The 25,471-nt window shown below is 37.9% G+C and overlaps 1 protein-coding gene across 4 annotated transcripts in view; it reads right to left on the minus strand.

Annotated features, from left to right (window-relative positions):
- Positions 1 to 986: 986 nt before the first annotated feature.
- ube2d2 (ubiquitin-conjugating enzyme E2D 2 (UBC4/5 homolog, yeast)) overlaps positions 987 to 25,471 on the minus strand; it is a 47,136-nt gene continuing 22,651 nt past the window's right edge. For 2 of the 4 annotated variants that reach the window (XM_069898646.1, XM_069898648.1), the window contains 6 exons: positions 20,059 to 20,122; positions 19,923 to 19,954; positions 19,750 to 19,827; positions 19,566 to 19,671; positions 2,820 to 2,913; positions 987 to 1,823 (listed from right to left, as the gene is read on the minus strand). In XM_069898646.1, the coding sequence (XP_069754747.1) occupies positions 1,778 to 1,823; positions 2,820 to 2,913; positions 19,566 to 19,671; positions 19,750 to 19,827; positions 19,923 to 19,954; positions 20,059 to 20,122 (420 nt within the window). In that variant the 3' untranslated portion in view covers positions 987 to 1,777. Of the gene's footprint in view, positions 1,824 to 2,819; positions 2,914 to 17,710; positions 18,686 to 19,565; positions 19,672 to 19,749; positions 19,828 to 19,922; positions 19,975 to 20,058; positions 20,123 to 25,471 lie in introns of those variants that run through there. The other 2 variants (XM_069898650.1, XM_069898647.1) reach the window with 2 other exon arrangements.

Consider the following 25,471-nt stretch of genomic DNA (forward strand, 5'->3'; position numbering starts at 1 on the left):
TATCAGATTATCAGAGCTTTACTGTAGTTTTAAAGAGTCATCGAGTTCAAAAAAAATGGAATGCTTGACCTAATTATAGGTTAAACTCCAATTGGAAAAATATGAAACAGTCCTGGGTGCCACACCTTAAGGTTGACAAATATTGGAGTGCAGAGAAATTTAGCAGAAAAACAGCAGGGATGCAAAGCTTGTATGACTTGTCCTTTAACCTAAAGAGTGGTTGTTGGGACTATGAAAATTCATCTAATCCAAGGATGGGGCAAATATTTCAAAAGAAGGTGGCACAGAGACCAATTGAATAGCTTGTCTACTCAAGCCAAATCAAAGTCACAATTCTCAAGGTTTTGGAGAAGGCAATTTGGTGCCTACTGCTTATCTCAATGGTCCACTATCCAAGAATAAAAGAACAAAGCAAGTGGCTGAAGAATTCAGATTGAAGCTTTATCTGAAGGACAGCAAATTCAGTGTACTACAGCTGAAGATTATCTGACAAATAGGTGAACATGCAGGATACATATGGCAAAAGTCAATTTCCAATGCAGATCAGTTTTACTTAAAACTAGATCATTTCATAAGAGTTCCATATGCAGCTGCAAGATTAGTGCAATCACACACTTCATTATGAAGTTCTGCAATGCAAGTGTCAGGCAGTGAGACCTAATATACCATCTGTTATGCAATCTTCCAAAGAAAAATGAATTAGTATGATGGAAAGATCCAATGACAAATTTAATAAGCTAACTAACAACTCAAAATAAACTATCTCAGATAGCAACTTATAGCTGTTGAGATACAAATCTTGATTATGTAATTATCAAAGTACAATTAGGGGTTCCTAGCAAGCTAGGTACTGCAAACAATCTTAAAACACAAATTTGGACACAATCTCAGCTGCCAGATGCTTTTCAAGATGCTCAATATTGCCAGCAGGCTTACAGCGTGGTTATGTTCGATTTGTCTTGTACCCTGTTCAGAGAAATACTTAATGACTTTAGTAATCAGTTTATTACACAGATTAATCATTTTGAACATACAAGCTCCAGGAGAGCCTTTGGGTCATTAAATATACACAGTTCAGTCATGAATTTTTATCCTTACATCCAGGTGAGGCTAAGATTAGTTAACAAAAACAAAAAAATTTTTTTAATTTTTTAGAGTTATTAGCGAGTCATTCACTGCAAGCCAAATATAAACCAAAAGGTATAGGAAAATTGAATGATTGGCTACCTAATAACTCCAATCCATTTAACTGTTGGGGGAGACAATTGAAATGTTATAGGACACAAGAATACTGTCAACTTTCCATCCCAATTTTTAACTGAAATGTAGACTTGCATTTTTTCACATAAAAACTGAAAAACATTTAAACAAATTATTCATTCTATTATTCATAACCATTATGAGTTTAAAAGAATTCCAACATACATTTATAAAAGGGAAAGTTCCCATCCACGGAAGCACTTAAACCCTGAATTTTTAAACAATCTTGCTACAATTACTAGGAATGCTTTTAGTCTCACAAAAAAGTTATGATTAAAGAACTGGGCATTAACACTTGTTTGGTAAGTAGTCAGATTTTCAAACAATTGTGAGGGGCATTTCTATCAGCTGTTCCAAATATGTACACAAAACAACGCAGCACTGCTGGATCAGGTGAACATGTGCACAGGGGAAATAGGCGTGGGCTCAAAGAAAGCAGTCAAATGGAAACCAAAAAAAATTGTTTTGCAAGTTCCCCCAGCTGTATTTTAAGAGGTTCGTCAACGTTTTAATGTAATCACATTGCATACTTCTGAGTCCATTCCCGAGCTATTCTGTTGTACCTAGAAGTAAAAGAGAAAGACGAAGTAAAAATATGAAAATACTTCATGTTTAACATTTAATAAAATGGCACCACATGGAATAGACATTTTTCTGCATCCATTCATCAAGAGTTTCTTAAGCCAATTGTTTATATTTCCAATGTATTTTAGAATTTACCATTTAAAACCATAAATGCAAACTCTTGCAGGTGTAACCTAGAAATGCTCCACACTCTCCAATTGTGATTGTGTTTCAACAAGCAAGTGAGATTCGGATTCACAAGTAGTAGGGATAAAAGAAAAAGATTTGCTAAAGCTGGCAGTCGAAAAGCATGAAAGGGATGGGTGCCATTTGATTAACATTGATATGGTGGGCTGAATGGACGATTTGGATGCTGTGTAATTATGAAAATGATGCAAAGTATCACTGAATTTAGTCAAATTTCCAATACACAATGGGTCAAAAAGTTCAAATACACAAACTTTAACAATTAGATACAGTGTGATTAATGGACATACAATATCTCTGCAAATTCTGCATCATCAAAACTACTTTGCACGGGTAATATATAGTGCAAAGGTCTCCAAAATAGTTGATATTGACCCCCTGGGGGTTGATAGGTCTATCCAAGGGGTCATTATTTGCTCGGGGAGCAGCCATTACTGTTGTAACCAGGCGTACATCTACAGAAAATAGCACCTATGGCAGGGGTGGTCACCTCTCGAGAGCTGTCCTTAGTGGCTGCCATGTATTCGGCTTCAGCCTTTTAAGTTGAGAGAGAACAGGACGAAGGAGGGTGGACAGAGAAGAAAGGTGCACGTTCTATGCATGTCAGGGGGCAGAGCTGGCCTGGAGGAACTCCTCTATACTCCCCCCCACCCCCCCCACCATCCCAAACATACAAAGAATATCAACAGGGGTGTCAATGAGGGATCAAGGATTCCATGAAGGGGTCAACAGTCCAAAAGGTTTGGGGGCCCTGATATAGAACATAAATGTTTAAATCGTGTACTTACTTTTCTCTATCTGTTTTGTAGATGCGTGCAATCTCAGGCACTAAGGGATCATCTGGATTTGGATCACATAACAGTGAACAGATGGACAAAAGAACTGAAATAAAGTTAAAATATAAAAAAAGTTCATATCATCATCATCCATGGCCAAGTTACAAGAAGCACCATAACATCCAACAACAAATGGTTAGGCATTATTTAACCTGAAGCCACAGGACAATGTGTTTATAACTGCATTTTATACTAATAGAATTGAGAAATGAATAGATTTCAATCCAAAAGTAAACTAAAATTGCATGGTAAAATTGTCTTGCTTTTACTCTAATACGAGTCCCTGTTGTGAGAGGTGTAAGAATGGAGACATGTCATTAATTCATGTTCTGGACTTGTCCTAGTCTAGAAAAATACTGGAAAGGTTTTACCACACTTGGTTTACAATTTTTATACATTTGGTACCAAATCCTTTGGTGGACCTATCTGGTACAGTGGGAGGGAATGATTATTCTTCGCCTCCGGTTCAGAGTCGTGCTCTCTCTTTTGGCGAGATGTGTGAATTTACTTGAATGGAAGGATGCTGCCCTACCTATTCATGATCAATGGTTGTGTGACATCATGTTTGAATATGGAAAAGATTTGTTATTCTGTTAATAATTAAAATACAAGATTTAAGACACTGTGGTGGTCATTTATGACTCACTTTATTTTATAATTTCATTTCAATGTAATTGAATTTTCTGACGTGTATTTTCCCTGTTCCTCCCCTCATTTTTCTTTTCATGCTAATCATATATAGATAGCACCTGACAACATTATTAGGGAGGAGTACTGAGGCTTTTTTCTTTGTTTTGTTTCTTTCTTTTTTATCTTTTCCTTTTACTTTAAAAAAAATTATTAGTTCCTTTTAAAAATACTCTGGATGACAAATTATTGATACATTTTACAATTTTTGTTTATTTTATTAATTATGTGCAACTATTCATCTAATTTTATCATTATTATTATTATAAGCTCTTCATTAAAATCAATAAAAAATATTTTAAAAAGAAAAGAAACAAATTGCAAGAAAAACTGAATGCAATTCAATAATCCAATTGCTGGAATAGTAATCAAATCTGGCCATCTCTGCTGCCTCAATTGACAAAAGTTGAAGTACAGGGACATTTGATTCATAGTAGGATGGTGTATGGATTGTGGACAATGCAGGGATAGAGACAGACGAGTGAAATGTAATGTGTAAAACTACGAGGTCATCAACTATTTTAAAAGACGGTAGAGACTGAAGTCTATTCATTCTGAGGAATCATGGTTTAATTTCAAATGGAATTTAACATGCAAACCATGTCACCTGCTCGTTGACCATCAGACACCTTAAGACCATGTGCTTTGTCCCCGGTTCTGTTCCCTCTCCCTATACAAGTTTGGCCCCAGTGCAATGCTGATAACACCACCATTGGAAACTATGAGTCAGAAAGCAGGATGGAGATCAAGAATCTGGTTGTGTGGTGCCAGGACAACAATCTTGCTTTCAATTTCAATAAGATTCCACCTGCATTGAATTCGCCCATCGTTATTGAATGAAGATCTACCGGGACCAATGCCTGAAGAAGGCGCACAAAATCAGTGAACCGGTGCGGACTCGAAAGGCCAATATGGCCTGTTTCCGCTCCGTAAATGGTTATATGGTTATATATTTGCAGTTCGATGCCTTGTTAGCTCAGTTGAAGCTAATTACTAATTCTATTTTCATTTACCAACCTTTACTTTTCAAAATTAAGAGTACCCTTAATAGCCTCACCTCAATCTATCTGTAACAAAGCATTTAGTGGTTTAACACCTGACTATACTTTTAAAAATAGAATAAATGTTATTTTTCTTCACATTCTGAACACCAATTGTTTCTCGTTTCAGTATGTATTGCTTCCTTTCCAAAACCTGCTGGCTGAATTTCAACACCAAGTCTAGAATTTTGTAAAAAATCAATTTCAATGAGCCAAGGGATTAAGGCCTTGTAGTCAAAGAGTAGGCCAAAATGTAATCAAGCAAAAGATCTCTTCAAAAGGGAAGTTTGTGAGGAGATTGGGGATGGGAAGAGACATGGTGAGTGATAATATTACCACAACAGAAAAGAGAAAGAACGTCAGTAAATAGAAATGGGAAGTTTGTGGCATGTCAGTCTGAAATGAGAAGTACAGAACGTACAAAATAAAGGGCAGTGCACAAGACAGAGGGAAAAAATAGAAATACAAATGGAGATCAAATTGTTGGGTTCAAAAAGAAAATAGCCTGGGAGAGCAGGGGATTACCAAGAGGAACTGAATTTAATGAAAGGATACCCACATGTTGAATGAGGTGGGAAAAAAATGGTAGCATAAAATTGGTGACATTATGAAGTGGGATGCTTAGAGAACTACGGATTAAGATTCTGGGGGTGTTTGCTGGATCATTTCAATTAGTTTCAAAAACACTGCAGGATTCAAAAATATTTTGCTTGTTAATAACAAAATTATAAACCAAGGTATTATTCTTAATACAAGATAACACTTTCTTTTTAATCGGATTATTGAGCCCATTCACATTAAACATAGTAAACTTTAAATTAGCCATCTTATTTCACAACCATCCTAACCTGTGTAGCAGGATCCCCATCCACATAGAACATACTCAAATTAATCCACATCTCAACAAAGTGAAAAGAAAGAAAAAATCCCCAAAACAAAAAACCTCCCTCCGAACCCTGCAAAGTACTTAATGTACTACCCCCTCTATGACACGAGTAGCAGGCTAAGCCACTAAGTGGCTAACGGTTTCGATTTGAGATACAATGAGATTTTCCATCGCTCCCAAACAGAAATAGCAAAAGAGTATAAACAAAAAGTTAAAATATGATGCTTCTTCTAAGTTTTTATTCACTTGCTCCTCATCAATAGACATCTCTTCAGAGTAATTACATTCCTTCTTTTGCATCTCATCCTTCCAGTCTTCGTGCTTTTTTTCTTTCTCATTCTGCACCCCATTATCCTTCTCTGAAAATTCCATTTGATTTTTGCATCTGAGAAGACGAAGACTGACCCTTTTTAAGATCAGGTAAAGAATTAGCAGAAATCGATGCATTTCCATCAAAAAAATGAGATTCATGTTCCCCATGGAAAACCTTCAAAACTTCAGGAAATCTGAAACCAAATTTATAGCCTTTCTGTCAGAGGACCGCTTTTGCCAATTAAATTCTTTATGTCTTAATATTTTGACCAAGGTCCACATAAAAGAACACTTCTATTCTGAGTCATCAACGGGCCTCCATGTTGTCAGTCATTTTGAACTGCCAATCTTAATACAAGTGATCTGTCTTGATAGCGTAAACACCTCACCAAAACAGACAAAGACTATTGACCAGGCAGCAGTTTCCTTCTAATCGTTCTGTGGGCTCTCTCCAATTCCAACCCATCTGGAAACAAATTTGATCCTAAAATCTCTGCCATCCATTTTTGAAAACATTTTACAAGCTTAGACGCTTCAAAATCTTCCAGAAGTTCCACCATCTTCACATTATTCCTCCGGCTCTGATTCTCCAAAGAATCAATTTGCTTCAATAAATCATTTTTCTCTATTCTCCATCCAATGAAAGAATCAGAAGTATTCAACTTCTGCTGACCTTGATTGAGATCACAAACAATCCTCCAGCTTGTCTTCCATCTTCTTAACCTTCACTTGTACTTTATCTATTACTTTAGCATCTTTTGCAACATCAGCTTTAATAATTGCTATATCTTCCATAACATTAGAAAGCTTGTTATTCAGATTTAAAACCCAAAGAAATCGGTTGAGGCATTGCTTGAAATTGTTCTTCAATAGTCTTTACATTTAGCTACAGGCCTACCATGAGCTGCAAACACTTTTTCCTCACTAAATTCCAGTTCTTCCTCTGAGCTTTCAGCTCCAACCACTGTTGCACTCCTTCCCCCAGTTCTTCAGCTTCCACTACAGTTACTCTTTTGATCCCCCCAACCAAAGGTTTTAGGTCAATGGGCTGGCAAGCATCAGCCCCACCCCCATGTGGGAAGAAAAATGCCCTTAGTGCACATGCTACTTCAACTTCAGTGGAAGAGCATCACTTGATGTCAGTGCCATCTTGCCCGGAGCTCTGCAGCGCTGGTGTCACTCTCGGAGTTACGTGTTGTCACTGGGGGCGAAGAGGAGCATGACTTGAATCTCCCGGATCCAGCTCTGAGGTAAGCCTCACTTCTTCCAAACTTACCGGCTGTTTTAAAATCAGTCTCTTCATCTTATGACCTTTAGTTTTCTTCATAATTATTTGTACTTCCTGTAATGCTTTCATAAAACTTTTAGACTGTTAGATGGGTATTTCAAAACTGGCCTTTCTTTAATCTGTCAGGAGAGATGTCCACTCACGTCTCTCGCTTATGCCATCACACATGCCCCCCCCCCCCCCAGGTATTATTCTTAATAACTTAGTTTGGATATGAAACAATGACATGAAGCAAGTTCAGAGTAGAACCTACAATGCTCAAGGCAGAGGACAAAAATTACATTTAATGGAATAAAGATTTATGATCGTGAAATATGCTAGATTTTTAGGGGCTTAATTGGGAAAATTTCATGGATAATATCTCCCTTCTTCAGCTTATCTATAATCAAGGTTATGTTTGCCTGAAATAACCCTATTTAAAGTTAATTAGTAAAGGGAAAACACACCACTTGTTAAAAGTCATGTAGTGTACAAAAAAATTGCTGTGGATGCTGAAGATCTGTTGCTCAAGTTCCAGAATATCACTACAGTAAATCTCAAAGCAGTGTCTTAGGCCCAACCAGACACTCCATCAAGATGTTCCCTTCATGAACTATATTAGGAAAATGCTTGCAGCCATCATTAAAGGGAGAAAAAGCAAGATATCTGGATAGAAAGTATGAACTCAAGAAGGGTAGGTCATGTTTAACTAATTTACTTGTCTTTTCTTTGAGGATACAAGTGCAGTGGGTAAAGCAAGCAGAGGGACTTGGTATACTTAGATTTCCAGGTATTTGTAAGATGCCGCACAAGATTATATGCAAAGTTCAGGGTAATATATTAGCATGAATACAATAACAAATACAAGTCAAATAAATGGATGCTTCCCTCCTTGATTGCGGTAAGTGGGAAGCTGCATCTGCAAATGTTCACAATATACAGTACATCAATCATTTGGAGAACGGGAGCAAGTGCACTATATCAAAGTTCTCTGATGGCACCAAATAGAAATTACCAATACATAGAGGAGAGATATAGATAAAGCAGGCAGTACCATGTTGGTAAATGTGAGTTCATCCACTTGAAGGGAAAAATAATTGATTGGACTACTTAAATGTCTCTAATATGAGTTATAACCAAGCCATATTCTTGCAAAATTAAACTCTAGTTCAATAATTGTCTATACTTATTTTTAATTTTACTCAAATACCAATGGATTATGGTCAGTGTAAACAATGATTGGTCCCATAGAAATGCAAAAATACACTTAAAATGTTGCAGAGCTAATACAAGAGAATTCTTTTGCAATAGTAGAAATATTCTTTTGGCATTGATTGAATTTCTTACATAAGCCACTGTATGTTCAATATCATTTTCCACCCCGCCCCTCAAAAGTGATCCAAGCACAGGTTTGTAATTTAATAGGTCTATGGCTCTCCAAATAAACTTTTCACTCTTCAAAAGATTAGCCAGGGGGAAGAGCAATGCCAGCAGTTGTTCTTTTCTTTTATTTTTTTTTTAAAAACAGAATTTCCTACAATATTCCTAAAAATCTAACAGCTTACCAATGGGTATGGGAAATTCAGAAATTATCTGAACCTGAACAGGCTCCAATTTTCCTTTGGCAATAACATAACCAAGATAAGTCTCCTTAGCATGACAAAATTCATTCAGCCAAATTAACAGCAAGATTGGCTTTCAAAAGTTTATCAAACAATTTATCTTTAAAATTACTCACAAGAAACAGCTAGTATTGTTTCATGATCCTTAACTCTCAGTTTTATTCACAATAAAGACCTCAGGTGAAGGTTTCTGGCTAACATTCACAAAACAAGGTTTTAACATGTTAACTTTTACGCTTCAGAAGTTAACAATGTTAACTTCATTTAACTTAGATTCTATCTCACAAGCCCCTGAAAATTTTTCTCTAAGAGGATTAGAATTTATTGAGAAAAGAATGAACACACTATCCTCTGGTTTAAAAATTTTATTTCTTGCTTTTCTGTCACCTCAGACTTTCATTTCATCTTGAGCCACTTTAAAATTCTCCTCAGCCATCTACACTTTTACTCAACAATCTTTAAACTATAAAAACAAAATTCAACAAATCAACCTCATTAACCCACTGTTCTTCCAACAACATTAAAGGTCCTCTAACTTCATGTCCAAATAGCAACACAAAAGGACCAAAACCTAATGATTCTTATACTGATTCCCTTCCTGCAAACAAAAGTAAATGAACACCTTCATCCCAGTCCTTCTCATTCTCACAAATCCTTAACATAGTTTTAGGGTTTTTAAAAATATTTTATTCAAATTCTATATATATTATTCCAAATTCAGAATTTAGCAATCATATACCACAGTTATAATACATGTATAGTTCCCCCCATATCCCTTCTACCCCTCCCCCTGAAAAAAGCCCAAAAAGAAAAAAAAGTAGAAAGGTAAGAAAACTGAGAAGAAAATAAAGATGGAACAAACCTAGTTATTAAAATTTTCATACACTTATACTGTGACATTTTAATCATGTACTAATTAATCAACTCCAATGAGCTGACAAGGTTCTCAGAGGTCTAGGGGTTAACTTTTATAAATTAACACCTACAATTTGTAAATATGGACACCAAATCTTCAAGAAGGAATCATATCTATTTCTTAAATTATATGTAATCTTCGAGAGGAATACAGCTACAAATACCATCTATCCAATCCCAAATGTGAATCCAATTTCCATGGTACTGCTATACATTTTCTTGCAACTGCTAATGCAATTTTCACAAATTCTTTTTGAAAAAAATTAAATTTTATTTTTGGTCTTATCCCAGAAGCATTACCTAACAGTAAAAGCATAGGATCTTGAGGAAATTTAGCTCCCATAACCCATTCTATAAATGCTTGTAGCTCTATCCAAAACAATCTTAATTTTGAACATTACCATGTGGAGTGTAAGTACCTATCTCTTGATTATACCTAAAACACTTATGATACATCTGATTTCAATCAGTGGGTTAAGATGCAACTGTTGTAAGAAATTATGCTGTACTAATCGGTATCGAACATTACATTTGTCATGCTATCATGACAAAGTTCTAGCCAATTCTCTACCTTCCCTCTTTTCGCATTCCTTTTTGCAATAATGCAGACATAGCCAAAGTAATAAAAAAAAACCAGATTTATTACCAATTAAAATGTCCATCTCACTCCTTTCAGGCAATAACATTGTTGAACCTAATTTATCACGTAAATATGCATTTGATAAAATATTGTATTATTCTGTATCACATACAGATCAAATGTAATGTTATGAATTTTTTCCTTTTCCAAGCAACCTATTATTTTCTTAATTCCTTTAGAAAACCAAATATCAAACAACTAATTATTCATTGCAAATAGTACAAGTCTATTCTGTGTCAATGGCATTTTATGAATTACATTATTCCTCATTCCCATTTCAACATTTTATCCCATACTGTAATCAAATGTTTCAGCAATGGTGTATGCCAATCTCCAGTTATTAATTCCGTGTCCCATTTATAAATAAAATCTTCATATATCGCCTCTCCTATTTTATCCATCTCTATTTTATTCCATGCTGCTTTCTCTCCTTCCTCAAAAATGAGAAATCTTGTGAAGCTATACATTAATTTTTAAAATTTGAAGTTGTCACCCTCCCAATTCAAATTTCTGTGTTAAATTTTCTATTTATTTAGTACTTGAAAAAAACTTGTGGGACAAATCACAAACAATGATTGTAACCATCCTTTTTTAAAAAAAAAGTCAATTTTCCTAAGGATTGTATTTCAAATTAAATGTTATTTAAATTATTTGTTCAAATCTTTAGATATTTTATTCTATTCTTTGGCAATTTAAATTGGGTATTTATTTTACACTACATATAATCTCCCCAAGTAAGAGACATAATCTCACTTTACTCCAAATTCACTTGATAGCCAGACACTATACCATATTCTTTCAATTTATGTAATGAATTTTCCAGTTCAAATAAATTTTAGCATCTGCAAATAAATTAATTCGGTCTTTCTACCAATCTGAACCCTTCAATTTCTGCATCCAACCCAACAGTTTCAATAACTGTTCTATTGCTAAAATAGACATCCTTGTCTATTAGATCTCATTAATTGAAAAGAATCAGAAATGGCCATTTGTTACTACTTTAGCCCTCAGTCCATTATACAAGGCTTTAATCCAATTTATACATATTTGTCCCAGATTGTATTTTTCAAGCTTTAAATAAGAAATCCTATTCTAATCTATCAAATGCCTTTTCCATATCTCAAGCCACTGCTACACTTCAATCCCCTCTTTTCTGTGCTAAATGAATGATACTTTATAATGTAGTAACATTATCTGCCGACTTTCTTTTCTTAACAAAACCAGTTTGATCCATATTTACTAACTTTGGTAAATATTTTGCTAATATTTTACAATCAACATTTAATAAAGATAAGAAAATTACTTTAATAGATCTTTTTTTTGGAATCACAGTTATTATTGCTGTTTTAAAACATTCAGGTAAAGAATGCGATTCCTCTGCCTGTCTGGGAACCAATAAATTTTTTTTAACTCTATAAGGTGCAGATGGGAAGCCATCCTCTGCCACAGATTTATTACTTTGTAAAGAACTCAATGCTTCCCTAACCTCTAGAGTGAAGTATCTATTTTATTGTCATCTTTCACAGATTCCAACTGGTATAATTTTGCATAAAATGGTTGAAATTTTTCATTGATTTCTTGAGGTTTATAGGAAAGCACATAAATCATTATTTGTAATAATTGTTCTCGATAACTGTTGTTTAACTGCCAAGAACCTTAAGTGCTCTTGCACCCAATTCATAATGTCTGTTTTGTTCTCATTATCACTTTCTCTATTCTGTATGTTTGTAAAGTATTATATTGAAATTATTTTATTAATGAGATCTTAGTTTGTCCTAACTAACTTGCCCCTGTAACTCCTTTTCCAAACCTGTTATGCCCATCTCAAAATGTTCTATTTCCTTCATATAATCTTCCTTAATTTTTGAAGTGTAACTTATTACTTGGCCATGTAAATACGTCTTCATCTCATCCCATAAGATAAATTTATTTATAACAGAGTTAGAATTAGTTTCAAAGAAAATCTCTTAATAAATTCAAAAAATCTTTCCTTTTTAATTATGTAGAATTAAAGCTACACCTATAAACTGATTCTTCTCCATCCACCATTGTTATTGCCATCAAGAGAAGAATGATCAGATAAAATTCTTGCTTTATATTCTGCTTGTTGGTTGGATTCTACCCTGAAGCTGTGCAGATACCAATAAATTGATTCTAGAATAAGAATCATGAGTAATCTCTGTCTCTCAGATGGAATCTTCTCTAAGCACATATTAAATTTAAATCTTTTATCAATGATAATGTTGCATGAGCTGCTTTAGTCTGCAGTACAACTCTGGTAGAACTATCTAAAACTGAGTCTAAACAAAAAAAATCAAGACTCTGGATAAGCCTTTCGGCATCTACATTGGGTGGATATATATTCATAAAAGTCCAGTATTCTGAAAAAAAAATTGACAATGAATCATAACGTATCTTCCTGCAGGGTCAGAGACTACATTTTGTATTTTAATTGAAAGTTTCTTATTTATCAATATAGCTATACCTCTTGCTTTTGAATTAAATGAAGAGGCTACAACATGTTCTACCCAGTCCCTTTTTAACTTCTGATTTTCTTTTTCAATTAAACGAGTTTCCTGTAAAAGGCTACATCTACTATTACTATTTTCTTGATATGCATTAATACCCTTTTTTTCTTCACCGTGCTGTTCAATCCATTAATATTTAAACTTCGAACATGCAATAATTTTTTCATGAATGTATTATTCATCTTCCATAAAGAAACATCTCCCCTTTATCTCCCTCCTCTCAACTCCTTAGCACACCAACTCTAGTCTAAGAGTTGTAACAAGGTATTTACATCTAACCAATCCAGGTAACAAGAGAGAGGAAAGAAACATTAAAAAAGAAAAAAAAAGAAAAAATAGTAATTTACCCCTCCAACTAATGTGGCTAAACTAATATGCAACAACATTAACCCCCCTCCCAACCCCACGAGTAGTGGCCAAAGCCATACACACACAAAGATGTCAGTTCATATCTAATAGACAAGAGTACAACTAAATCCAAGAAGATTACAAACTCCCACTTGTTCTGCTCTTTGTTCAGCCTCTCAATGAATAATTGGCAGAGTATCCGCAATGTCCTGCACCCTCTCAGGATCTCCTTGAATAAAAATATTGAGAATTGCTGCATGTCGTAAAATAAATCTGTGACCTTTCTTCCAAAAAGTATTTATCACCAGGTTAAATTCTTTCCTTTTTCAACAATTCAAAACTAATTATCAGGATAGATAAAACTACTTTCATTGTATTTCAATGGTCCCCTTCTCTTGTTGGCTTGCTTTGCTGCAAGTTCTAACACCTTTTTCAAAACGATAGCGAAGGAAGTTTTATCAATATGGGTCGTGACATTTGATCAAATGGTGGCTGAGGTCTTAACACTCTCTGCGCCCTTTCTATTTCAATATCTCCTTGAAATTGATCTTGTCCAAGATTGTGGAATCCAATGATGAAGGTCATCATATCATCTCCTTCATCACCTTCTTTAAGACCAGCAATCTTGATATTGTCCCTGCTACTAAAATTCTCTAATGTCCACTTTCTCAAGTAATCATTTATTTTCAACAACAATTGCATCAGTGGTGTTTTCCATTTCCCCCATTCTATCTTGCACCACTACTACACAAAACTCCACATTTTTAACTAACTTCAATTTTTTTTTTGCATTCTGTTTACAATTCATATCTTAGTTTTCTCCTGACTTTTTAATGTTTCAGGACTTGCTCTGAATTTCAATTCTGCTCTGAACTTTAATACATCCTCTAGATCTTCTTCAATTTCTTATTCCTGTAGAATCTGTTCTTGTCCCTCTTCATCTTTGCTGGATTGAAGTCCAACAAGATATTCACCTTCAGAAGGCAGTTATTGAAAGAGATTGCCTTCCTTTGTGATACCTTCGATCTCTTTTGATCTGCATGTGTAACTTCTCACACAAGCGCAGTTATGAGTCTTGCTCCTTTTCATCATTCCTCCATCGTTGTAGCAGTAATGGTGCTGCAGTTCGCTGCTTGTCCACTTTTGGATCCCTCAAACAGGTAGAAACTTTCATTACAGCACCCAGATCCATTTGTAAGGTCTGCCTTCCTTCTTGATCTTGTTTTTGCTGTAACATTCTTGATATTCCACTGGTGTTCTTTTTCTTCTTAGGAGGCATTAATATTTGTTCTTTCAATTCTTGTACACTTCTTTATACTTTAATTCTTGACTCTATATTTCACCCCCACTTTTTAAATAAAAATTTTTTTCAGAAAAGCCAGATTCCCATATCCAGACTCATTGTGTGACGTTTTCCCTCTCCGATATTTTTAAAGTTGAATGGAACCTCTCCAAAGGTCCCCGAGATTCTGAATAAAATGGCGATGTTAATTTATTTAGCTCTCAATTTATAAACTAACTGCTAAAATGCACTGGATATAAAATTACTTCCGTGATCTTTAAGACAATCCAAACAAAGTGTAAAAATTTCACCAGAGGCCCAGACAGATTTTGTTTAACATTCCTGAGTGGTATTGCTTCAGGAAACCTGGAAGGTGTACACGTAATAGTCAACAAATATTAATTTCCAACTTTTGCTTTGGGTAATGGACCAACACAATAATTTTAGAAAAAGGTTTCCCAGAAACAGGAATAGGTTTAAAGGTGCAACAGATGGATTCTGATGTTTCCCCACAACTTGACAAGTGTGACAGGTCCTACAAAATCTCCAACATCTTTTCTTAACTTAGGCCAATAAAAGGGTTTCTTTACCCCAAGGTTTCAACCTAAGGGTGTGCTATAGGCTATGTTTAAAATCTCATCTCTATAGACTTTAGGAACAACCTGATGAACAACTGCCCATTCTTGATTAGCAGGAATCTCACACGACCTCCATTTTCTCATTAATAACCCTCATTAAAATACTAACCAACTGGCACTTTAATTTCCTCAGAGTGCTTTATCCCTAACTTCAGCAAGATCAATATCTTCACTTCCTTTTTCTATCAGTTTTGCTCTGCATTGTGACAAATCTTTTTCCAGCTGCTCTTCACTATTAGACTTCCAACCCTTTTAAATCATTTTATACATCACTGGCAAGCTTTTTCTCCATCACCCTTGTTACTGCACACGCTGGATATATATCTAAATATGTCTCTGTTTCATCAATGACCAACTTATCTGTTCTTGTTTCCTCAGATCTAAGTTTCCCCTTCAGATTTATTTTTTTTCTCTCTCTCAATTTTATGCATTTCTAACTCCTTCTGTCTCAACTTGAAATCTCATTTGGAAAGTTTCACTTGGCCCACACTTAATTTTGTGGGTTTAAAACAATCATCTGCAATTTATGCAGACTTTGACCAAGTGTGAGTGCGTGAGAAAGTCAAAAACAATTTCAATTTAAACTTGAGACTGAAAAGTCAATATTAAAGTCCAGTTTCAAACTTCTTGAACTTCTTGATCTTTTGAAATTGTGGTTCAGAAGCTATTATTAAGCACTTTTAAACATCAGATCTTTTTAAACTCACATGTCTCTTGATGAGCTGTGTTTCAGAGAGATATTCTTCACAAGTATTTTCACAAGTTTCCCCCCATCTTGTTAAAGTTGTGGAACTGTGATCTTCACAATGAGTTATTTCTTCAACAGGAGTGACTACCTTCTGGGCAAATGAAGCTGCCTCTCTTAAAAGAGTAGTCCAAAGTTGTCTTACTTATATAAAAGCCAGTTATGTTGTGTATCTCTTATAAGGATAAGACACTACAGAACAGCACCTCCCTCTCTTTCCAGGATATTGAGTGTTTCTTCAGTCTTCTGATTCAAAATGGCTCTCTGTGGTTTGGTTCTGGAAAGTCTACACAGGTCATTTCAAATGATACTCGAGGTTTGGAATAGCTACCAACATAATGCTGATTGTACATAAAAATTACTTTTAAGAACCACACCTGATACTTGAGTTTCAATTATGAACACTTCATTTTTATGGTTTTGCTTTCCCCCCTGAAGCATCAACCGAACTCTTTTATTGCAATGTGCTGTGACCTGTGTGTGACCTTGTATCCAGCCCACAACTAACTTACTAAGAGTACAAATACAGTAATTTAACTCTACCTTACTTTACCAAGACATTATGAAGTGTAGCTTAACATTAACCTAGAATCAACATGGAATTTAGCAACTTCAGAACTCAACCATTGGTTGTTGGAGAAAAATGGGTGCAAAGAGAAAGTGCCAACATTGCCTTTATAGTATTTTGATACACTTTTTCTTGGCCAGCCATAATCAACCTTTTTTGGCTATTGCTGCCTTAAGACTGCTCGAAGCTTATGGGTCCCCTCCCCTGTGAAGCAGTCAAGTTTGGTTGGTTTCTTCTATGTCTCTCCCACTGACTACATAAAAAAAACCAAAAAATATTTTATGACTTCAGTTCATGGCCCCCTTAAATGTGTTTGGAGGGGCACATATGACCCTCTTTGAGTGTGGCTGGTCTCGACTCATTACTGAGTTTTTGTTTAATTTGTTTTAATTTTAATTAGTTCACCACACTAGTTATTTAATTCTTCTGCAACCGCTGCTCATTTTGAACTTCATTCTAATTTATCTTATCAATTTGAATACTGTCCGAAGTATTTCCAGCACTTCAAAATCTTTTTGAACATTAAAGGAATCTTAATCACTGAAAGCCAGTGACATTATTCACAAAATGAAGCTCTTAAAATTTAATTTACAAGATGCTATTCATGAATAAAGTTGAAGGAAAATGTAATGATAGCATTCAAGTGCCTCTGGAGAGTGGCCTGAAATTCATTTGTAAAAAAAACCCAAGACTCCATAAATAGATCATCTTCAGTGAAAACTTGTAAAACAAACATGTTTAAATTGAAATTGACATTTCATGGGGCTAAAGATAGATTTTGTCACCAGTAACATTTGCTCTTTAACTTTACATTTAGTTTCTTTAAATGTTCCAAGTACATAACATTCCTGGTCAAAATATAGACCTTACAACAGGTTGCCATGGTTGCACAGCTTCTAAGGTGGAAAAGATCAATCAAATCACTATTTATGATGGCATGTGCTTCTGTATTTTTTCCTTCTAATATATAGGAATCAAAAGATTAATCTCAGTCATCAATAACCAAGGAGAGGAGCTCAATTGTATATGTTTTGTACCACTATTATTTAGCAAAAGGTAACTGAGAGGAGTCTTTAAATTTCCAGGAATACAGCAAGTTGATCAGCCTTTATAAAGTTGTCATGTTACCAGTAGTTTCATTTAAAACAAACTTATAATACAATGTTTGCCTAAACTGATCATATTCAACCCATTTAAGCCTAAAGGTTATATTCTAGTGTACTCCAAGAGCAGACATTATGCTTACTTGTTAATAAGGAATAAATGTTCACCTACAACAGTAATTTAAGACTCTGGGCATTGCAAAAATTTAAAAAAATCATGAACTAAATACAATAAAAATTCAAGAGAAATAAAGGGAGACTGTTAGATTTTTTACATTGGAAAGGCATCCTATTTAATACTGTCTTATGGAATGCAAAGTTTACTAATATTTACACAAGCAACTATTACATGAAGCTAATTTTTACATAATTGGGCTGCAAAATGCATCTTAAGTTCATCTTAAGTACTATTTGCAATTCAGAAAACAAGTTCCCACAAAAAGCAATATGAATGAGTTTTGTTGATGTTGGTAGGAAGAAATAAATCACTCAGGGTTTCTACTCAAGTGAAAGATGACAATCTTAGTTTTCTCATTTGAAAGAGAGCACTTTGAACTTGCAGTATCACATGGAATGCCATCTTAATTTTGAAATCTCAAGTGAAGTTTCCAACTCAATAAAGTGTAACGCATTGAAACAATTAATGTTATAGAAATACAAAAGTCATATAACTAATAAGTTTGACTGCAGCCAAAAATATACAATTCATTTTTCAAGTCTCAATATTTCACTGAAAGTAATTGCAAAAACAATGCACCATTGACACTAGGATTCATTATTGCACTGCCAATGTATTTTACTTATATAATAAATGAAAGCAACATTTGAAGGTGCAATTCTGGGCCTGCAATTCTGAACCATAATGTACAGAGCAAAGCAAAACTCAAAAATAGTTTGTCCAGAACATTAATTCTGCAGAACTGGTATTTGAGGTGAACAGCTTTACATCTGCTTAAGAAATGCATTAAGAATCAAACGTAAGTCACTTGATTTATCATACTTATAGCAGTGACGGATTAACCATTAGGCAAAGTAGGCTTAAGCCTAAGGGCCTGGAAGGTAAGGGGGCCCGTCACAACCGCTGGTACACCAATGTAACCACTTGTCAACATGGGCTTGCATTAGTCCTGGGTTCACCCGTCAATCAAGGCTCACGGAAGTACCGCGTTCACCTGTCAATCAGCAGCAGGATCTCGGTCCCATCTATCAATTCGGGCTCCGCCAGTCCCAATGCTACCTGTCAATCAATGAAAAGTGACTGGGGCGAACATCACAGAACACCAAACAGCGCAGCGGCCAGTTTCATGGCCACCAGATATACCCAGAAACCCTATGAGAGAATGCACCTCATCTCCGCTGAAGGAGCCAAGGGCGCAGTTCTCCACCACCCAGACTGGCAGTGGTGGGAGCAAAGCTGCATGGTGGCAGGGGAGGGGGTTGTGCGAGTCTCATCAATGCAGAGGTGGGGATCCGCATCCCAAAGAGCAGCCGCCAGCTTGTGGGGGTGGGGGCGCAAGGAACCAGGGCAAGCTCTGGGAATTCTACAGGCAGCTGCATGGGGCTGTGCCCTGCCCTTTGTCCTTGCAAAGTTTTGCGCCAAAGGTTTGGCCTGCAAGTGGGTGGGGGGGGGGGGGGGGGGCAGAATAACTATTCAACCATGGGTGGGGACCATGGGGTGGGGATGGTCAGGGGGGCCCTGACTAAAGTTCAGACTAGGGCCTGTGTGGTAGTTAATCCGCCACTGAACTGTTCAGTTTCAAAAGGTTTGGCATTTTGGGGGGCACGGCCAGCCATGCTGCAAGGTAAAGTTTTGTTTGATTTTAATGAAGTTTTTCCTCTTCTCCTCCAACCAAACACCAACTGATGTATTCCCAGCATATAAATTTAGAATATGTGAGGGCATCATGCCCAAAGGCTAATAAATAGAACAAATTCACTTTATTCTATTCAACCATGGGTGGGGACCATGGGGTGGGGATGGTCAGGGGGGCCCTGACTAAAGTTCAGACTAGGGCCTGTGTGGTAGTTAATCCGCCACTGAACTGTTCAATTGAGAAGTTTTCATTGAAAGAGCATGTATTAACATTACCAGATTTTTCTAAAAGAAATCCAAATACCTTTTGAAATAGTTAATGCGGGGGACCACTGTGATCGTAAAATATCAAGACAGATGCTGCCATTACTGTTAATATTTGGATGATAGATTCTGGTTGTAAATGCAACCTAGAAAAACATACATAGAAGTTACTCTCAATATTAAAATCCAAAATAACATGAAAAAACGAATAAAAAAATACTTGCCTTAGGCGGTTTGAAGGGATAATCTGTGGGAAAGTGAATGGTCAAGAAAAATACACCACCCTGATAGGGGCTGTCATTCTGTTGAAAGAAAAGTTTTAATGTGTTTAATATATTATTCAAGTTTCTGCTTCATTTTAAGGTTAAAGGTTGCGATTTTTATTTACCGTACTTACCGGCCCCATTATTGTGGCTTGCCAATGGAACACTGCAGAAAGAATTAAAATTCTTAAGTCATATATTAGTGTTACTGCAAAAAAAATCAAGATGTTTGAAAAAAGTTTTTATGGTCAACTTCCAAAATGTACTTACTGTCATCACCAACTGGACCTGCTGAACACTGTGCTGGCGGATCACGGGCCAAATCATTCAACTCCTGAAGATTAAATTTGAAAAACAGTTTAATGTTTGCATTCTATAAATAGTGGTACTCAGTTTCAAATATGCAAACTATCAACTCCATGTGAGACATGATTGACTATTCTACATTGCATCAAGAGCACAGAAGAGCTGCATTTGGATGTGGTCATCTCCATCAAGGTTACTCCAATAAAATTAAAAACTGACATTCATCTAACAAGTATGGATATGAGCTGTTCACAAAAAGATACAGCAGTAGGTAAAGTGATGGAAACAGGGGAATCAGATGGGGATATGGGTTAAATCCAATCAGTCCAAATAAAAACAAGAAAGTCTGCAAAAAGTGTTGAAGAAACTCAGCAGGTCTCAGTGTCCATAGAAAGCAGGTGCTTTCTATGCAGGAAGGGCTCAGACCAGAAACAAAGGTTATCAATTTTTGCCTCCTTTGGGCACTGTGGGACCTGCTGAGTTTCTCCAGCACTTCTATGAATCGAATAAAATCCAATCAGTCTCCACTACGAGCACAAGACCCAACACACATGAGAACATCTCATTTGCTAAACACTTGGAGGATTTGTGGGCCCCAACTAGAGTTGACTGTTGCCACCATTTTAATTCTCCCAACCAGTCCTTGGCCTCACATTGTCAAGGAGAGGCCAAAATAACCTGCAGAACAACATATATTACACCCTTAAATCTAACAGGATGAAGAGATTTTTCTAATTTAGGTACCCCATATCCCCATCTGATACAACTGTTTCCATGTCTTTACCTACTCCTGTACTTATTCTTTCTCTAACATTCTCTCCACCCCCCCCCCCCCCCCACCTTCTGAATGGTTTCCCTGCTACACGTCTGTTTCCCAAGCATCCTGCCTTACACTCCACCTCTGGGCCCTTCCCCCAGCTTCGTAACTCACTCATTCTATCTTACTTTTGACTAACCATTTCTACCTCTGGATGCTGTCACACTTGCTAAGTTCCTCTAGCAATTTTATCTACATTCAGATAATATCCCGCTTTGCTCTCTCCTTTCAACTTACTTCTGGCCACCCATTTTTTGATCCCTTGCTATGTCCTCTGTCCAGTCCCACCCCCATCACTCATCCTTGCCACTATCCTGGTTCCATTTAAATAATACCCATATTCACCAACTGGATCCTTTCCCTGATTTAGTTCCATCTGCCCTCTCTCCTTCAAGTGTTTCCATCACCTTCCATATCAGATTTCAGCACAAGTAATCGTTATATACCTGCCTCTAGCAGCTATCTCCACCTTAATCCTTGCATTTGGTTCCGTCTATTTTCCAGTCTCTCAGCTGCACCCCAACCCCCACTTCACTCAGTTCCTCCAGCAGTTTAAAAAAAATGTGGCATCTAAGCTAATCCAACGAATGACTGCCATTATTACCCAACTACAGTAAAATCTGTTATCTGGAATTCAAGCAACCAGGATAAATCAACTGATTAAATCGATCGCCGTCAAGATAGATAATAAAAAAATTATAAATTAAAAAAGTTCAAAACTAAATGTTCTCTGAAGTAACACATGAACCTTTGGTGAAGATGGGAGCAAATATTCAGCCAGTGGAGTGTCTTAATTGTGCTATCTCATCACAGCTGTTAAAATAAAATGGTTCCACCCAGGATGAAGAGCTGATTGATGCCGCCCACTGCTGGCGCAACTCTTAAAGTGTCTCCTTATCCCTGCTTAGTAAGAGTCTTTATCTTTATATTAGTAAGGCTTTATTTGTAAACTTGGGGGAGGGGATTAATTGATAACTGCAGTTAGCACAATGCTGTTACAGTGCCAGCGACAGTGGTTCAAATTTAAGTTGCAAGTTACAGGAATTACCTGATTAAAGTGAATTTTACATAATTAAGGACTACAATTTTCCCCCCCAAATTATTTTACATTTTGTACTGTCTTTTTGACCTTTAAACTGTTTATTCTTAATGCTGGTCTATTAGTTAGGCATTTTAAGAGTCTTAAGTATCTGGAAAACTCACTTTTCTAGCATCAACCAATCACTGAAGGTGCCGGATACCAGGAGTTTGACTGTATAATTAGTAAACAGATGGAAGCTTCCTTTGAGAAGGTGGTCACAAAGTACTTTCTCAATAACCGACTTGTCATACCCAGTAAACACACCTTCGTGACTTGGAAACATAGCAACGGTCCTCATTTCCTCCAAATCCTGGTCCTCCATTCCCTACTGTCATGTATATCAATGATTTAGATTATGGCTTGGATGGTTTAGTGGCCAAATTTGCAGATGACACCAAGGTAGGTGAAGAACAGGAAGAGTTGAAGAAACAAAAAATTACAGAGACTTGGACAGCTTAGGAGAGTGGGAAAAGAAATGGCAGATGAGATACAATGTCAAAAAATGCACAGTTGTATATTTTGGAAGAAATACACAGGCAGATTATTATCTAGAAGGGCAGAACATTCAAAATTCGGAAGTGCATAGGGACTTGTGCAGAACACCAGGTTGGATCAGCAGTAAAGAAAGCAAATGCTATGGGATTCATTTCAAGAGGAACATTGATGGGGGGGCATTGATGGGGGGGCATTGATGGGGGGGCATTGATGGGGGGGCATTGATGGGGGGGCATTGATGGGGGGGCATTGATGGGGGGGCATTGATGGGGGGGCATTGATGGGGGGGCATTGATGGGGGGGCATTGATGGGGGGGCATTGATGGGGGGGCATTGATGGGGGGGCATTGATGGGGGGGCATTGATGGGGGGGCATTGATGGGGGGGCATTGATGGGGGGGCATTGATGGGGGGGCATTGATGGGGGGGCATTGATGGGGGGGCATTGATGGGGGGGCATTGATGGGGGGGCATTGATGGGGGGGCATTGATGGGGGGGCATTGATGGGGGGGCATTGATGGGGGGGCATTGATGGGGGGGCATTGATGGGGGGGCATTGATGGGGGGGCATTGATGGGGGGGCATTGATGGGGGGGCATTGATGGGGGGGCATTGATGGGGGGGCATTGATGGGGGGGCATTGATGGGGGGGCATTGATGGGGGGGCATTGATGGGGGGGCATTGATGGGGGGGCATTGATGGGGGGGCACTGATGGGGGGGCACTGATGGGGGGGCACTGATGGGGGGCACTGATGGGGGGGCACTGATGGGGGGGCACTGATGAGGGGGCACTGATGAGGAGGCACTGATGAGGAGGCACTGATGAGGAGGCACTGATGAGGAGGCACTGATGAGGAGGCACTGATGAGGAGGCACTGATGAGGAGGCACTGATGAGGAGGCACTGATGAGGAGGCACTGATGAGGAGGCACTGATGAGGAGGCACTGATGAGGAGGCACTGATGAGGAGGCACTGATGAGGAGGCACTGATGAGGAGGCACTGATGAGGAGGCACTGATGAGGAGGCACTGATGAGGAGGCACTGATGAGGAGGCACTGATGAGGAGGCACTGATGAGGAGGCACTGATGAGGAGGCACTGATGAGGAGGCACTGATGAGGAGGCACTGATGAGGAGGCACTGATGAGGAGGCACTGATGAGGAGGCACTGATGAGGAGGCACTGATGAGGAGGCACTGATGAGGAGGCACTGATGAGGAGGCATTGATGAGGAGGCATTGATGAGGAGGCATTGATGAGGAGGCATTGATGAGGAGGCATTGATGAGGAGGCATTGATGAGGAGGCATTGATGAGGAGGCATTGATGAGGAGGCATTGATGAGGAGGCATTGATGAGGAGGCATTGATGAGGAGGCATTGATGAGGAGGCATTGATGAGGAGGCATTGATGAGGAGGCATTGATGAGGAGGCATTGATGAGGAGGCATTGATGAGGAGGCATTGATGAGGAGGCATTGATGAGGAGGCATTGATGAGGAGGCATTGATGAGGAGGCATTGATGAGGCTCTATAGGGCACTAGTGAGACCTCATTTGGAGTACTGTGTGCAGTTTTTGGCCTCTTATTTTAGGAGGGAATGTACTGATGTTGAAGAGAGTTCGGAGAAGATTTATGAGGATGATTCCTGGAATGCAAGGGCTAACATATGAGGAACATTTATTGGCTCTTGACTGTATTCATTGGAGTATAGAAGAGTGAGAGGGGATCTCAGAAACATTTTGAAATCTGAAAGGATGGACAGAGTAGATACAAGATGTTTTCCTTGATGGGTGAGTCCAGGACAGAGGGCACAGTCTTCTAATTAGAGGGTATCCATTTAAAACAGATGAGGTCAGGGTAAAAAAATTTATGAAGGGGACAGATAACGTGGACACGGTTTTTCCATTGAGAGTGGGGAGATTCAAACAATAGGATGTGGATTGAGATTGAAGGGGAAATGTTTAGGGGAAACATAAGAGGGAATTTCAGAGGGTGGTGGGAGTGCAGAATGAGCTTCTAGGCGAAGTGGTATATGCCGGTTTGATTTTAATACTCAAGGAAAAGTTGGATAGGTATATGGACGAGGGGGTTATGAAAGTTTATGGGCTGAGTGCGTGTCAATGGTTCTAGGAGGGAGAAGGTGTTCGGCATGGACTCGAAGGGCCCAACTGGCCAGTTTCTGTGCTGTAATTGCTATATGGTGTCAAGGGACATGGGAAAGGCCAGAAATTGGAACAAGATGCAAAAATGGTTTAGCTCATGATGGAGCAGCCTCGAGGGGCTGAATGGCCTACTTGTTTCTTTATTTTGTGATATGCAAGTATAGCACAACTCTGATTATCTGAAATCGGACTGTCTGAAGTCCTCATTTATCAAATTTTTTTTGGACCCTGAAATGATGTCTGTTCGCCTCTGAAATTTTTCAGATAAATGAGGATATCAGAGAGAAATCCTCAGTTATCCAAAATGTTTTCGGAGCCAAATTGACCTCAAAGGTTGAAAAAAATTCACCTGACAAATTCTCTCTCTCTCTTTCCATTTCTTCTTTACCTACCTACTCCCATTAATTTTTCTCTCCAATTCTCCCTTTCAAACTGCATGCAACTGTGCCAAATTCCCTTGTCTCAGTGTAATCAAGGACAGCAGCTTCCTGGGCAGATGCAGGGATCTCAGGGGTCCCGGGCAGGGATGGGACTTCAGTGGGATGGTTTTAGTGATTAGCAGCAGCAGTTGGAAGGGGGAATGTGCACAGGTGAAGACCTGATCTGAGTCAGGCTCCGACATCAAGAACAAGGCGGCGAAGCCTGAACAGCCCCTGCCAGAACAAGGCAACAGGGAGACAGAAGCCCACTGACTCACTAGCGTGTTCCACCAACCCAGGAAGCCTCCCTGGGGATCGGTGGCAGCAGTGAGGATGTGTCAGGAATCAGCATCAGCGTTGGGGATGTGTCGGGGATCGGCATCGGCCAGCATTTTTTT

The sequence above is a fragment of the Narcine bancroftii genome, chromosome 9 (assembly GCF_036971445.1).
Source record: "Narcine bancroftii isolate sNarBan1 chromosome 9, sNarBan1.hap1, whole genome shotgun sequence".
In the NCBI taxonomy this organism is placed as follows: domain Eukaryota; kingdom Metazoa; phylum Chordata; class Chondrichthyes; order Torpediniformes; family Narcinidae; genus Narcine; species Narcine bancroftii.